Raw genomic sequence first — 16359 nt, 5'->3', positions numbered from 1 at the left:
CACACACACACACACCACTTGATCTACTCTACATCCCCATATTTAAAGACGTAATTAGGAATTTGTCCTCCTCTGTATCTATCCTAATATCCACTGTAGTACACACACTGTAAAAAGGGTTCAGATCAATAATAACTATTTGAAAAGTACTTTTGATACGTTATACAAATACATCAGGCAAAGTATTTTAACCCTTGTTAAAATACCAATAGTGGGACTAACAATAGAATGAAAAGAACAAGACAAAATGACAATGATAATAAGTAATGGAAATAAAATATTAAAAAGTAACATTCTAAATGTATTGAAAAAGCAAAGAGGTTCATTTTACAATTGATCATGGTTGGACTGCTCAGTCCATGGTGCTCTGAAACTTCAAGAGCCAGACTAATACATGGATCCCCTTGAGGGAACATGAGTCGCTTCCATCGGTTGTGAATCTACGGTGCTTCGGTGACTGCAAAGTCTCTGCAGAATAACCTTCAAGTGATTTCTGAACTTGATCCCAACAAATGCGTAGAAGACAGGGTTGAGACAGCAGTGGGAGAAAGCAATGAGTCGACACACGTAGAACCCATAGTCGAGCTTCATGCTGACCTCACAATCGTTGAAAGGTGCTACGGAGTAGTCGGTCAACAACCTCAGAAATATAACCACGTTGTAAGGTGCCCAGCCAAGGAAAAATACTGCCACGATACTAAAGATCAGTTTCACGGTTCGATTCCTCATGTGTGACCTTGACTTGAAGATTGCCTCCAATATTCTTACGTAGCAGAAACCCATAACTGCAAAAGCAGCCGAGAAGAAGACGTTCTGTTGGTATGTGCTCACTTTCCTCCACATTGGAACGCTGTATTCACAATGCAAATGTTTTTTTCCCTCGTGGGGATTCTCTTGGACAGAGCTGAAAATCAAAGCGGGGACGGCCAAACCAAAACTGATCGCCCAGATGATGAGAGAGACGGTGACCCCGTAGCAGCCCCTCCGGGAGCCGTGGTCGGACAGAGGATGCACCACGGCCAGGTAGCGGTGGATCGTCATGATGGTCAGGAACAAAACGCTGCTGTAGAAGCCTGCGTAGAAGACAAAGGTCACAGTCTTGCAGAGGAACCAGCCAAAGGTCCAGCCCCAGATGTGGTAGGCTGCCCAGAAGGGCAGACCAAAGGTGAACACCAAGTCAGATAGGGCCAAGTTGAGAATGAAGATGTTGGTGAGAGACTTGAGGTTCTCGTACTTGGCCAGGATGGCCAGGACCAGGATGTTGCCCGCTAGACTCAGGATGGTCACCACAGAGAAGAAGGCAGGGGTGGCGATGGAGCCAAACTTGACAACATCTTCCTTGTTACAGACCTCATCTATATAGTTGTCATCATAAGTGATGTTTGTATCGTAATATCCCATGGTCAGGTTGGAAGCTGGAAAAGAAAAATGCTAATTATAATTATCAATGACTTCTTCATGCGTGTCCCTCTTTTAAAAACTGCAACACAAATCTCAAAATGACTTAACAATTTGCCTACAACTACAATTACAGAAATGTTAAAAAAAAGGTATACAAAAATGAATGAGGAAGAAGTCATGGAAACATCTGAAACTGAAACAATTAAAATGTAACAACAGTCTTTTGGTATTGATCTATATCTTGGTTTGGCTAAAACTCTAGTCAAGTTTGAAGGATTAGGCTCAATAAATTATTTACAAGATCAAACTTACCTGTTGTGTCTGTTCTTTCAGTTTAGCTTGATGGCCTCACGTTCCCATGTGCACAATGATACGAGGACCGTTGAGGTGTGATGTCGCTAAGGTAACAAAATAATCAGGTTTCTATTCCTCCTAGTTTGTTCCGGTGTACCTTTTTTGTGGCAAACATGAAATATCCTACAGTCATAATTGCACTGCCGAAGGTATTTCCATTCTACGTAGGCGTGCAGTACATGAAAAACAAAAATATTTTTCATCTGTGGTTTAACTCAACAGGTTTACAACCAACCGATAAAGTAACTGTGCCATCAAAAGAAGTGCAGTAGGCTAGCTGTACAAATACAATATCTAGTTGAAATATGTGTACTGTATCGTGTAGCATGTTACAATTGTATAAATAGGCTATCATCTGCTTTTAATGTTTTATAAAACAAACTTTCCTTTTTTAAATTGTTTTTTTTAGATAAAACACTTTCTTGTTCTTATTTTCTTTTTCTTCTTCTTCACTAAAGCTTATTTATTTTCTTACAAATCCTGCCTATATGACTGTGGGACAGTCCTGACAAATAAACCAGACATTCAAATCAAATCTAAATTTATTTGTCACATACACATGGTTAGCAGATGTTAATGCGAGTGTAGCGAAATGCTTGTGCTTCTAGTTCTGACCATGCATTAATATCTAACAAGTAATCTAACCTAACAATTTCACAACAACTACCTTATACACACAAGTGTAAAGGAATGAATAAGAATATGTACATAAAAATATATGAATGAGTGATGGCCGAATGGCATAGGCAAGATGCAGTAGATGGAGTAGAGTATATACATATGAGATGAGTAATGTAGGGTATGTAAACATATGAAGTGGCATTGTTTAAAGTGGCTAGTGATACATTTATTACATACATTTTTCCATTATTAAGGTGGCTAGAGTTGAGACAGTATGTTGGCAGCAGTCAACATACTGGCAGCAGAGGATGCCGTCTGTGTAATATTCATATGTGTAAACATACATTTTCTACAAAGTGTGCAAAACAAGACAGTCTGGGCCTGCAGCCTTGTGAAGGTTAACACGTTTAAATGTTTTACTCATGTTGGCTGCAGTGAAGGAGAGCCAGCAGGTTTTGTTAGCGGGCCGTGTCAGTGACACTGTATTGTCCTCGAAGCGAGCAAATAAGTTATTTAGTCTGTCTGGGAGCAAGACATCGTGGTCCGCGACGGGGCTGGTTTTTCTTTTGTCGTCCGTGATTGACTGTAGACCCTGCCACATACCTCTCGTGTCTGAGCCGTCTAATTCCTACTGTAGTCACATGATTTTACTGTTTAACTTGCAATACTCTACAACCAAACTATAGCCTACATAACGAACCCTCTGTCCTGGTCCTGTTTCTCGCATTGTAAGTGGTTTAGCTACTTGTCAATCCAGTTATTGTTTCCGCCCCACATAGCAAGGTTGCGTACTTTCTGGATTTTCATGGATCGCCAAGTTTAAAGTACGTTTCTCTCTTAAATAATCAATGTCTATTTGTTGATATGAATATCAATGTGTCTTATGCAACTTCACTTCTAATGACAACTGATTTGGGGCTATATGCATACCAAGCACACTACACTCACGCGCGGTCACTTTGGATATCGATAATAACAACATTAGTTATCCTCTCTGAGTGGAACATATTTTTATCCTCATGGCTGAAACAAAATTGTGGCCATCGCAAACTGTTGCATAAGGACGGGGAACATCGAAAGGCGAAAACATTGTGCTTTCAGTAGACCTTTAAACATGTACTTATCACTGAAAGTAGGTTATTTCGCACACGAAATCCCATCAAACACGAGAGACATGATCAATCGATTGCAGTAGCGTGTGCGAGACAAACAAATGCCGCGTTCACCTACTAGTCGGAACTAGGAAACTGAAATGTCCGACTTGCTAACTGGATGTTGTTATATTTGTGCTGCGTTCAACTATTTATCAAATTGGAAATGGCGTGTTTCCTAGTTCAGATTAGCGCTTGTCCTCGGCAAAGGCTCAACTCTGACTGTTGCTCCGACTGGGCATGTGTCAACATGGTGTATTTTATTGATACGTAGCCAGATTAGCACGTGGTCCTGTTTGAGACAAATGCAGTAGTCAGAATGGATCACTATTTAATAAAATATCTCGATTTGTAGCGAACTTCAAAATACTTCACCCTGGGGATCGAACTTGATCATAATAAACTAATTTTTAGAGCCCAGAATTATTTCTGGGACGTTCTGGCGATCGGAATTGAAATAGGCTTTTTTGGGCATACCAGTGTTGTTGGCACCGCTAGTTTGCTACGCAGTAGCCGACCAGTTTAGCTCGTGACTTGATCCAGACCGGACAAGGGGCCTGCGCCCTATCCTTAACTCTTCAAATAAAATGAAATGTTATTTGTCACATGCTTCGTAAACAACAGGCGTAGACTAACAGTGGAAATGCGTAGGCTACTTTTCAGTGATACATATTAAATGGAGCCCAATGCTGAGAGGAAAGAGGTGGGATAGACTGCGGGCTGTTTTTTGTTTAATTGTGTTATGTTTTTCTCTTTTCTTTTGTTTCCTTATTGAATTATGTGTACTAGTTTCATTTCTTTACATACTTACACACAACACCTCACGTATGCACTCTAAACAGCCTACAGCTTAGATACTACATCAAATAACATGTAGTCTATTACACTCATCCATGCTATCCTAAATGCATACACCCATGCTATCCTAAATGCATACACCCATGCAAAATCATGTGCACAAGTCTGTGTGTGTGCTTGTGTATGTGTAAACGCACACAAAAGCAGGTTTTTAGAACATTTTGTAAATGTATTAAAAATCCAAAACGTTATGATATTTACATGAGTGTTCAGATCCTTTTTCTTAGTACTTTGTTGAAGCACCTTTGGTAGCGATTACAGCCTTGGGTCTTCTTGGGTATTTTTATTTATTTTATATTTAACTAGGCAAGTCAGTTTAAGAACAAATTCGTATTTACAATGACGGCCTAGGAACAGTGGGTTAACTGCCTTGTTCAGGGGCAGAACAACAGATTTTTTTTTTATCTTGTCAGCTCAGCGATTCAATCTAGCAACCTTTCAGTTACTGGCCCAACTCTCTAACCACTAGGCTACCTGCCGCTACAAGTTTAGCACACCTGTATTTGGGGGAGTTTCTCCCATTCTTCTCTGCAGATGGGGAGCATCGCTGCACAGCTGTTTAGGTTTCGCCAGAGATGTTCGATTGGGTTCCGGGCTCCGGCTGGCCCACTCAAGGACATTCAGAGACTTGTCCTGAAGCCACTTCTGCGTTGTCTTGGCTGTGTGCTTAGGGTTGTTGTCCTGTTGGAAGGTGAACCTTCGCCCCTGTCTGAGGTCCTGAGCGCTCTGGAGCAGGTTTTCATTAAGGATCTCTCTGTACTTTGCTCCGTTCATCTTTCCCTCGATCTCCCAGTCCCTGCCGCTGAAAAACACCCCCACAGCCTGATGCTGCCACTACCGCGCTTCACTGTAGGGATCGTTCTCTGTCAGAGTGACTATCGGGTTCTTGGTCACCTCCCTGACCAAGGCGCTTCTCTCCCGATTGCTCAGTTTGGCTGGTCGGCCAGTTCTAGGAAGAGTCTTGGTGGTTCCAAGCTTCTTATATTGAAGAATGATGGAGGCTGTATCAATATGCTTTGTGTTGTAGTCACGACAGACAAAGATATACACTACCGTTCAAAAGTTTGGGGTCACTTAGAAATGTCCTTGTTTTTGAAAGAAAAGCACATTCTTTGTCCAAAATAACATCAAATTGATCAGAAATACAGTATAGACATTGTTAATGTTGTAAATGACACTTGTAGCTGGAAACGGCTGATTTTTAATGAAATATCTACATAGGCCCATTATCAGCAACCATCACTCCTGTGTTCCAATTGCACGTTGTGTTAGCTAATCCATTTTTAAAGGCTAATTGATAATTAGAAAACCTTTTTGCAATTATGTTAGCATGGCTGAAAACTGTTGTTCTGATTAAAGAAGCAATAAAACTGTCCTTCTTTAGACTAGTTAAGTATCTGGAGCATCAACATTTGTGGATTCAATTAGAGGCTCAAAAGGGCTAGAAGCAAAACTTTCTTCAGTCTTGTTCTGAGTCTTGTTTAGTCTTGTTCTGAGAAATGAAGGCTATTCCATGCAAGAAACTGAAGATCTCGTACAACGCTGTGTACTCCCGTAACAGAAGAGCACAAACTGTCTCTAACCACAATAGAAAGAGAAGTGGGAGGCCCCTGTGTACAACTGAGCAAGAGGACAAGTAGATTAGTGTTTAGTTTGAGAAACAGACAAGTCCTCAACTGGCAGCTTCATTAAATAGTACCTGCAAAACAACAGTCTCAACGTCAACAGTGAAGAGGCGACCCCCGGGATGCTGGCCTTCTGGGCAGAGTGGCAAAGAAAAAGATGAACTATATACACTACCGTTCAAAACTTTGGGGTCACTCAGAAATGTCCTTGTTTTTGAAAGAATAGCAAAAACAAATTCCATTAAAATAACATCAAATTGATAAATACAATGTAGTCATTGTTAATGTTGTGAATGACTATTGTAGCTGGAAACGGCAGATTTTGAACGGTAGTGTATATAGTTAAGCAAACTGTACTTTGCATGTTGTTAACAAGCACATCCAGTACATGAAGCAGTTAGTTTCCGTTTTATGTGTGACATCATTTGAACCTACAAAGGCAGACTCCACCTAACTTTGGCTTTGGCAATTAACTTGAATGTGAACTGAATGTTTAATGTCTGCCTTTCCATTAACGTTATTCATTTAAAAAAAATCTACATTCACGCAAAGTCTTTCAGGTATTTAGGTCTTCGGATGGCCCAACCAGACCTTGTGTGGGGAGTGCTGATTACATCAGGAGGTGCTTGACCTGCGATGTTTGGAACTTCTTGTTGTGGTGCAGCGTCCACTCTTGGGCGTCAGCAGGTGCTCTGTTTACTGGCTCTGTGCCAGTAAACAGAGACAGTAGTCTTTTTTGTGTGCTCAACAGTGGGGAGGTCCTCCTCTATTTCTCTGCTCTTCCTCAGGTGTCTCCTGTTCTTCCCGAAGACTTGTCCCTGTTTTGCCTTCACCTCGTTGGACCTTTGCTCCAAAGGTCTGACTACTGTGACCCTCTGCCACCGCTGTTTCTGTCCTGTTGAGTGGCTGAACTCTCACCCTGTCATCTCATTGGCAGCTCTGTTTGATCCTTAGCAGAGGTGTCGTAGTACTTTGCCTGTCTCTGCTGTCTGCCTTTGAACTTCTCCTGCTGACAGCTTGTCATCACCGTTCAGATTTTTACTCATTAGCAGTAGTGTCTTTGTACATCATCCCATGAGCTCCATTGCAGGGCTGCTGTCTGTTCCTTGTGACAAGGTATTTCTGTGATCCAGGTATGGGTCAGCACCTACTCTCTTTGCTTTTGCCATTAGTCTTTTGGCTGTTTTCCACATTCCCATTTAATTTGCGGGTATCCTGTATACCGGCTATTCCCAAACTGAGGTATGCGAATGACGTCGGTAGTACGCCAAATAAAAATGTGATTCACATTTTCCGAACAGCCCATTTAGATTTTCCAACAGGGCTATACATTTAGGTGATGGTTTTTTCTCGCCTGAGTAGCCTCGTTTCACTGCCAAACATTAAACCATCTAGTGTTCAGCGAAATAACAACACAATGTCATACAGGTAGCCTAGTTAAATAATGAACATCCAATCACATTAACCTCTACTCTCTTGCGGGAATTCCACTAACGGTCCGTATGTAGCTAAACGTAGCTGCTGCTCATTCCGTTTGCTCAAACATGGATAAATGGTTAAGAAAAGTAAGGCCCGCGTCCATAGAGACACATACCAGCTCTACTGGTAGTATGACTACCAGCAGTACTACACCTGCACCTGTCGACGACACAAGTTGTTCTGCTTCCACGAGCAGATCCAATGCTAGCATCAGGAATTCTACATTTGTTAGCCCAGCTAGCATGGACACTGACAGTTGTGAATCTGATGCAGCCTGAAGAGCTACTGCCCCCTTACCCGAAAGCACCGAATAACAGACAGGGACGTTGGACCATCGAAGAGATATAGGATGAGAACTACATTGATTTGGGGTTCACTTATATTGGGAGTAGTGCCTTTCCTCAGCCACAGTGTGTTGTATGTGCAACAGTACAACTCAATGAAACCCTCACTCTTGCGTAGACATTTAGAAATGAAACATGCCAATTTGAAAAATAAGCCTCAGGAGTTTTTTCAGCGAGAATTAAGATGACTTTCGAGTAGTAAGACATCTATAAAAGCAACAGATATCATTAATAAGAAGGGGCTAGAAGGGTCTTATATGGTGAGCTACCGAGCGGCTTGGACAGGCAAGCCCCATACTATTATGGAGGACTTAATTGTTCCTGCTGCTGCGGATGTGGCTGGGACAATGCTGGGGGAAAAGGCCCAAAAAACTATACAGACAATGTCTTCATCAAACAACACTGTTTCACGACGCATCAGTGACATGGCAGGAGAGGTTTTGAAACAATGACTGCTTCGCATACAAGTCAATAAATTATATGCGTTACAGCTGAGTTGGTCAACCAATATGGCGGGCCTGGCACAGCTCCTGGTATATGTCTGTTACGTTCATGGGGGGTCAATTAAGGAAGACATCATCTTCTAGAAACCAGGACAACAGGAGAGGATCTTTTTAAAGTACTGGACAGCTTTGTGACATCAAATGGACGTCGGTGGTCAAGATGTGTTGGTGTCTGTACTGATGGCGCAAAAGCCATGACAGGGAGACATAGTGGAGTGGTAAGGCACGTGCAAACAGTTGCTCCCGACGCCACTTGGGTACACTGCAGCATCCACTGAGAGGCTCTTGCTGCCAAGGGAATGTCTGACAGCTTGAAAGACGTTTTGGACATTGCAGTGAAAATGGTAAATTTTTGTTAAAGCAAGGCCCCTGAATTCTTGTTTATTTTCTGCATATGGGCAGCGACCATGTAACGCTTTTACAACATACAGAAGTGCGCTGGTTATCAAGGGGCAAAGTATTGACACTTTTTTTTAAAAATTCAGCGACGAGCTTAAAGTCTTATTTTACTGACCATGATTTTCATTTTCTGACTGCTTGCATGACGACTTGTTTCTCACACGCCTGGCCTATCTGGGTGATGTTTTTTCTCGCCTGAATTATCTGAAGCTAGGGTTACAGGGACTCTGTAACTATATTCAATGTGCGGGACAAAATTGAGGCTATGATTAAGAAGTTGGAGCTCTTCTCTGTCTGCATTAACAAGGACAACACACAGGTCTTTCCATCATTGTATGATTTATTTGTGTGCAGTAAAGGATGTCAGGTATCCCATAGCGTGCAAAGTGTGTCTTCAGTTTTTGAATGAATGTGTGTTCTCCAAATGGTCAACTTCCTAGAAGTTTGAGAGATGATCAACTGTGACCATGTAGTCTCTGTCGTTGAACTGGAACAGGTCGTTTCTCCCAGGGATACTTGGGTGCTTCGTGTGGGCTCAGCGTCTCTTTCTGCTGCTTCACACCCCATGCAGTGCAGGTGCTACATTGTTCTGTCTATGTTCTCAGCTGTGCATTCATGCCCGGCCAGTAGACACACTCCTGGGCTCTTCATAGACATATCTCGATTCCTATGTGTGAGGAATGGGATTCTCTGCATTTTCTTTGACCTGAGGGCAGCATGCACAACGACTCGCTCACCTCTGAAGATAACTACATTTTGCACACTCGGCTAATTTCTGTTGTGAAAATACATGGCTACTTCCAAGGGTACATGTTCTTTCACTTCATGACACCCTTTCTGGATCACATTTTTCAGTGTCTGGAGCTCCCGGTCCAGCTCAGTGGCTCTCTGGATGGCCTTTAGTCTCTTGCTTGACACAGGCAGGTACTGTATCATATTGATTGATTCCACTTCTACCTCCCACAGGACCTCTGTTTTCTTGTACTGTTAGGTCGGCCAGCACCACATGGTTTCCAGGAATGTATTGGAGACTGACCTCGTAGTTTTGGAGTCTCATGAGCATGCGTTGTAGTCTTTTTTTGTGTGCTGAGGAGAGCCTTTGTCATGATACTCTCTAGAGGCTTGTGTTCTGACTGCACTTCCACAGTTTGTCCAAATGTGAATTGGTGGAACCTCTCCATGCCAAACACCTCTGCTGGCGTATGCTATTGGTTGTCCTCCCTGCATCAAGGCTGCTCCTAACCCCCTTTCTGAAGCATCACGTTGCAGTACAAGCTGCTCTGTTGGGTTGTAGTATTTCAGCACAGGGGTCTGTGCAATGGTATTCCTGATTTTATTAAAAGCCAGCTCATGTCTCTGACCACTCCCACAGTGAGTCCTTGTTTGTTAGCTTTCACAGTGGCTCGCAGAGCTCCATGGCCGTGGCTTGTAGAACTTGGCTAGGTAGTTTACCATGCCCAGGAAGTGCTGCACCCCCTGCACATCTGTAGGCCTTAGGCATCTGTTTGATGGCTGTCACTTTTCCTGGGTCCACTTTCAACCCCTCTGATGTTAGCAGGTGGCCAATGTAGGGCACATCCTTCAGCCTGAGCTGCAGCTTCTCCAGATTCAGCTTGACATAGAGCTTCCTGTATCTGTCCAGGAGCATTCTCAGTTTCTTGTCTTGGTCCGGAGTCGCTGCTTCATCATTGTCTCCTCCTTGTGATCTGGACTGATTCCCATTGGCATGCGCAGCCACTTGTCGCGTCCCATGGGAGTACATCACAAAACAGAGAACACGTGTGTTCTGTTCAGATTTGGCAGCTCTTCTTCAATAGTGGAAAGTGGGTAATGGTTCCTCTTGAGCACCTTGTTGAGAGGTTTTGGATCAGTACACACTCATAGTTTTCCGGATGGTTTCTGCACCATGATCAGGTTGCCAATCCAATCTGTGCTTTTTTTTCAACTGCTTTTATCGATCATCCTTCTTTTCTCTAGACCATCGAGCTCCTCTCTGAGTGCTTTATATAGTGCTACTGGCACTCTTCTCTTTGGCAGCTGGACAGGCTCCGCTCGCTCATCCACTTCCAGCTACAGTTTGCTGGGTAAGTATCTGTCTCCCTGGAATACATAAACATACTCCTGTTTTATGTGCTCTTTAGTCCAGAACCCTGTTGTTTTCTCGATGGCCAGGATGTTGTGGTGCTGCACAGTAATCAACTCCATTGCCTGGATAGCCTTACTGCCTAGAATGGACCTGCGCGCATTCCTGTTGACTACGATAAACTCAACTCGGTAAGTTTTCTTATTGCGTGGATTGATCACTTTAAGTGTACACTTCCCCTGTGGCGTCAGAGTACTCTTGTTATACATCACCAATACCTGACTGCAGGGTTCTAGGTGACTGGCTTTTGTGAGGTTTGCAGGGATAACAGTACAACTAGCACCACAATCTAGCTGAAATCTGACTGACTTTTTGCTGACCAGCATGATTGCAAAGAGAGCTGCATTGGGGTCTGTGGTTTTCTCCTGTACCACGTTGATGCTCTCTGACTTCGGTCCTAGTCTGATGCAGGGAACATCTACACCACTCTGAGTCAGCTGACGCATTTCCCATTGCCAGGACTCTGTTTCTCTTGCTGGTCCCTGCACTCTCTGCTCCCCCCCCCATGAGATAATACAGTAGCTTCACTTTGTAGTCATCAGGTTTTTCTCACATTTGTAAGAGCCATGTACAAATTTAATTCCGTTCCATCTTTTCAAATCAAATGTTATTAGTCACATGTGCCGAATACAACAGGTGTTTCACCTTACAGTGAAATGCTTACTTACAAGCCCCTAATCAAAAATGCAGTTTTAAGAAATACGAATAAGAAATAAAAGGAACAAGTAATTAAAGAGCAGCAGCAAAATAACAATAGCAAGACTATATACAGGGGGTACCTGTACAGAGTCCTTGTGCGGGGCACCGGTTAGTCGAGGTAATTAAGGTAATGTGGGTAGAGTTAAAGTGACTATGCTTAGATAATAAACAGAGTAGCAGCGGTGTAAAAAGGGGTGGTGGGGGTTGGCAATACAAATTGTCTGGGTAGCCAGTCTATGACTAGGGTGGATCGAGTCTTTGACAATTTTTAGGGCCTTCCTCTGACATCTCCTGGTATAGAGGTCCTGCATGGCAGGAAGCTTGGCCCTAGTAATATATTGGGCTGTACGCACTACCCTCTGTAGTGCCTTGCGGTCGGAGGTTGAGCAGTTGCCATACCAGGCAGTGATGCAACCAGTCAGGATGCTATCAATGGTGCAGCTGTAGAATCTTTTGAGAATCTGAGGACCCATGCCAAATCTTTTCAATCTCCTGAGAGGGAATAGGTTTTGTCGTGCACCTTTTCACGACTGTCTTGGTGTGCTTGAACCATGTTAGTTTGTTGGTGATGTGGACGCTAAGGAACTTGAAGCTCTCAACCTGCTCCACTACAGCCCTGTCGATGACAATGGGGGCGTGCTTGGTCCTCCTTTTCCTGTAGTCCACAATCATCTCCTTTGTCTTGATCACGTTGAGGGAGAGGTTGTTGTCCTGGTACCACACGGCCAGGTCTCTGACCACCCTATAGGCTGTCTCGTCGTTGTCGTGATCAGGCCTACCACTGTGTCATTAGCAAACTTAATGATGTGTAGTCGTGCCTGGCCGTGCAGACATGAGTAAACAGGGAGCACAGGAGAGGACTGAGCATGCACCTCTGAGGGGCCCCTTTGTTGAGGATCAGCATGGCGGATGTCTTCCTACCTTACCCTTACCACCTGGGGGTAACCCGTCATGAAGTCCAGGATCCAGTTGCAGAGGGAGGTGTTTATTGATGTGCTTTGAGGGCACTATGGTGTTGAACGCTGAGCTGTAGTCAATGAATAGCATTCTCACATAGGTGTTCCTTTTGTCCAGGTGGGAAAGGGCAGTGTGGAGTGCAATAGAGATTGCATCATCTGTGGATCTGTTAGGGTGGTATGCAAATTAGAGTGGCTCTAGGGTTTCTGGGGTAATGGTGTTGATGTGAACCATGACCAGCCTTTCAAAGCACCTCATGGCTACAGATGTGAGCGCTACGGGTCGGTAGTCATTTAGGAAGGTTACCTTAGTGTTCTTGGGCACAGCAACTATGATGGTCTGCTTAAAACATGTTGGTATTACAGACTTGGACAGGGAGAGGTTGAAAATGTCAGTGAAGACACTTGCCAGTTGGCTAGCACATACTTACAGTACACGTCCTGGTAATCCGTCTGGCTCTTGTGAATGTTGACCTGTTTAAAGGTTTTACTCACATCGGCTGCGGAGAGCGTGATCACAGCTGGTGCTCTCATGCATCTTTCAGTGTTATATTCCTTGAAGGGAGCATGGAAGTAGTTTAGCTCATCTGGTATGCTTGTGTCACTGGGCAGCTCTTGTCTGTGCTTCCCTTTGTAGTCTGTAATAGTTTGCAAGCCCTGCCACATCCGACAAGCTTCGGAGCTGGTGTAGTATGATTCGATCATAGTCCTGAATTGACGCTTTGCCTGTTTGATGGTTCATCGGAGGGCATAGCGGGATTTCTTATAAGCTTCTGGGTTAGAGTCCCGCTCCTTGAAAGCGGTAGCTTTAGCCTTTAGCTCAGTGCAGATGTTGCCTGTAATCCATGGCTTCTGGTTGGGGTATGTACGTACGGTCACTGTGGGGACGACGTGATCGCTGCACTTTTTGATGAAGCCAATGACTGATGTGGTGTTTTCCTCAATGCCATCGGAAGAATCCCGGAACATATTCCAGTCTGTGCTAGCAAAACAGTCCTGCAGCTTAGCATCTGCTTCATCTGACGCCTCTAGATGAGCGTTTTCCTGTTTGCTTATGGCGGAATACAGCTCATTAATTGTGGTCCTAGTTCCAGCATCGGTCTGTAGTGGTATGCAGACAGCTACAAAAAATACAGATGATAAACTCTCTAGGTAGTTAGTGTCGTCTACAGCTCATCATGAGATACTCTACCTCAGGCCAGCAAAACATCGATATTTTGGGTCTATGATTCCAAGCACCACCCTCCTTTTGAAGCTTCCAGTCTGTTATTCGAACTCACTCAGCATGACAGAGTGATCTCCAGCCTTGTCCTCGTCAACACTGAGACCTGTGCTAACGAGAGAATCACTGACATGATGTCAGCTGGTCTTTTTGTGGCAGGGCGGAAATGCAGTGGAAATATTTTTTTTCAGATTCAGATTCAGGTCATTTGCATGGCAAAGAGGGACTTTGCAATTAATTGCAATTCATCTGATCACTCTTCATAACATTCTGGAGTATATGCAAATTACCATCATACAAACTGAGGCAGCAGACTTTGTGAAAATTAATATTTGTGTCGTTCTCAAAACTTTTGCCACGACTGTACATGATTAATTTCCAGGTCAGTGCTAAATTACAATCATCAAAGTCTATTTTTTCCCAGAGGGTTCTGTGCATTTTCCATGGTGATTTATTTGTAGATTGGAATGTTAGTTACTCATGAATCTGCTTGTGTCCAGTAGCCAGTTAGGTTTTAGCATAGACTCACTCACGATAGCCGGCTAGCGTTGACGTTAGGCTCAATGACTAGCTTGTAAATGCGGCACTATTCCAAACTGCCGCCTGGGATGTATTCTTCATTTACGTCGATGAGATCAGGTTCTTTTCAGTACCGCTGCCACCGTGTTTCAATGTCCTTTGTGTTGTGGTCACGACAGACAAAGATGTAGTTAAGCAAACTTTACTATGCATGTTGTCAACCAGCACATCCAGTACATGAAGACGGTTAGTAACAATTGGTTTCCGTATCCTGTGTAACATCAATATGATTAACATCAATATTGCTACAGAGGCCACTGTGTTTTTTGGGACCTTCAATGCTGCAGACATTTTGTTGGTACCCTTCCCCAGATCTGTGCGTCAATACAATCCTGTCTTGGAGCTCTACGGACGGTTTCTTCAACCTCATGGCTTGGTTTTTGCTCTGACAGTTGTGTGCCTTTCCAAATCATGTCCAATCAATTGAATTTACCACAGGTGGACTCCAATCACGGTGTAGAAACATCTCAAGGATGTTCAATGGAAACAGGATGAGCTCAAATTTGAGTCTCATAGCAAAGGGTCTGAATTCTTATGTAAATATGGTATTTCTGTTTTTCATTTTTAATAAATGAGCAATAATTTCAAAAAAGCTATTTTTGCTCGGTCATTATTGGGTATTGTGTGTACATTGATGAGGGAAACAATAATAATAATTTCATCCATTTTAGAATGTTGTAACGTAACCAAATCTGGGAAACATTTGAATACTTTCCGAATGCACTGTATATTGTCCCCTTTGTCTAATCACTATTATTATCATTATTATTGAGTATTTATTATAGCTTTTTTTATACTGTTATTGTTGATGTTGTCTCACTTTGCTTAGCAACAGTGGCTTTGTTATTCACGCTGAGCGAGAGAGAGAGGCTGTCACAGACACAGCTGACTGAATTGAGAAGTGTGATATTTTAGAAATATTTCATAGATATATTTTGAGCCTTTTTTAGCCTGGAGGAACAGCTGCTGTGGTAAATGACTCTACCTCTATGCAACCAAGCAGCCATGAACACCATGTACTAAAAGCAATGCTGAGTTTAATGTGGAGCTCATAGTAAAACTCACAAACTAAAAGTACATCTAATTCTTTCATTCTCAGTCCAACACTGAGCTCTCAGAGGCTTATGAGTTCAAACCACAAGTTGGGAAGCACAACATTGTCCCCAGCAATACCTTGAAATGGGTAATGAATGTGTGTATATAGTACCAGTCAAAAGTTTAGACATCACCTACTCATTCAAGGGTTTTTCTTTATTTTTACTATTTTCTACATTGTAAAATAATAGTGAAGACACAAACTATGAAATAACACATATGGAATCATGTAGTAACCAAAGAAGTGAAATCTAAATCTAAATATATTTGAGATTCTTCAAAGTAGCCACCCTTTGCCTTGATGACAGCTTTGCACACTCTTGGCATTCTCTCAACCAGCTTCAACTGGAACGCTTTTCCAACAGTCTTGAAGGAAATAAATTCCACAATTGAACTTTTAACAAAGCACACCTGTTAATTGAAATGCATTCCAGGTGACTACCTCATGATGGGTTGAAAGAATGCCAAGAGTGTGCAAAGCTGTCATCAAGGCAAAGGTTGGCTGCTTTGAAGAATCTCAAATATAAAATATAATTTGATTTGAACACTTTTTTTGGTTACTACATGATTCCATATGTGTTAGTTCATAGTTTTGATATCTTCACTAATATTCCACAATGTAGAAAATAGGAAAAATAAAGAAAAACCCAGTGATAAGCATGTGTGTCCAAACTTGTGACTGGTACTGTATACACTACCATTCAAAAGTTTGTGGTCACTTAGAATGTCCTTGTTTTCCATGAAAACATACATGAAATGAGTTGCAAAATGGATAGGAAATATAGTCAAGACGTTGACAAGGTTATAAATAATGATTTTTAATTGAAATAACAATTGTGTCCTTCAAACTTTGCTTTCGACAAAGACTCCTCCATTTGCAGTAATTACCTTTGGCATTCTAGTGGTCAATTTATTGAGGTAATCTGAATA

General features: G+C 42.7%; 2 protein-coding genes across 5 annotated transcripts in view; one reads left to right on the top strand and one right to left on the bottom strand.

Moving 5' to 3' along the window:
* LOC110524073 (chemokine XC receptor 1) lies at positions 1 to 1795 on the bottom strand. The gene is made up of 2 exons (XM_021603387.2): positions 1714 to 1795; positions 1 to 1415 (listed from the first exon to the last, which is right to left on the bottom strand). The coding sequence occupies exon 2, from the start codon at positions 1399 to 1401 to the stop codon at positions 388 to 390; it is 1014 nt and encodes a 337-aa protein (XP_021459062.2). The 5' UTR covers positions 1402 to 1415; positions 1714 to 1795; the 3' UTR covers positions 1 to 387.
* Positions 1796 to 3089: 1294 nt separating this feature from the next.
* LOC110524072 (FYVE and coiled-coil domain-containing protein 1) overlaps positions 3090 to 16359 on the top strand; it is a 53959-nt gene continuing 40689 nt past the window's right edge. For 2 of the 4 annotated variants that reach the window (XM_021603386.2, XM_021603384.2), the window contains exon 1: positions 3090 to 3200. The gene's annotated coding sequence lies outside the window, so the exon portion shown is untranslated. Of the gene's footprint in view, positions 3201 to 6850; positions 6867 to 16359 lie in introns of those variants that run through there. The other 2 variants (XM_021603385.2, XM_036977867.1) reach the window with 2 other exon arrangements.

Source organism: Oncorhynchus mykiss, chromosome 5 (genome assembly GCF_013265735.2).
Source record: "Oncorhynchus mykiss isolate Arlee chromosome 5, USDA_OmykA_1.1, whole genome shotgun sequence".
In the NCBI taxonomy this organism is placed as follows: domain Eukaryota; kingdom Metazoa; phylum Chordata; class Actinopteri; order Salmoniformes; family Salmonidae; genus Oncorhynchus; species Oncorhynchus mykiss.
This window is presented reverse-complemented; position numbering and strand designations above follow the sequence as displayed.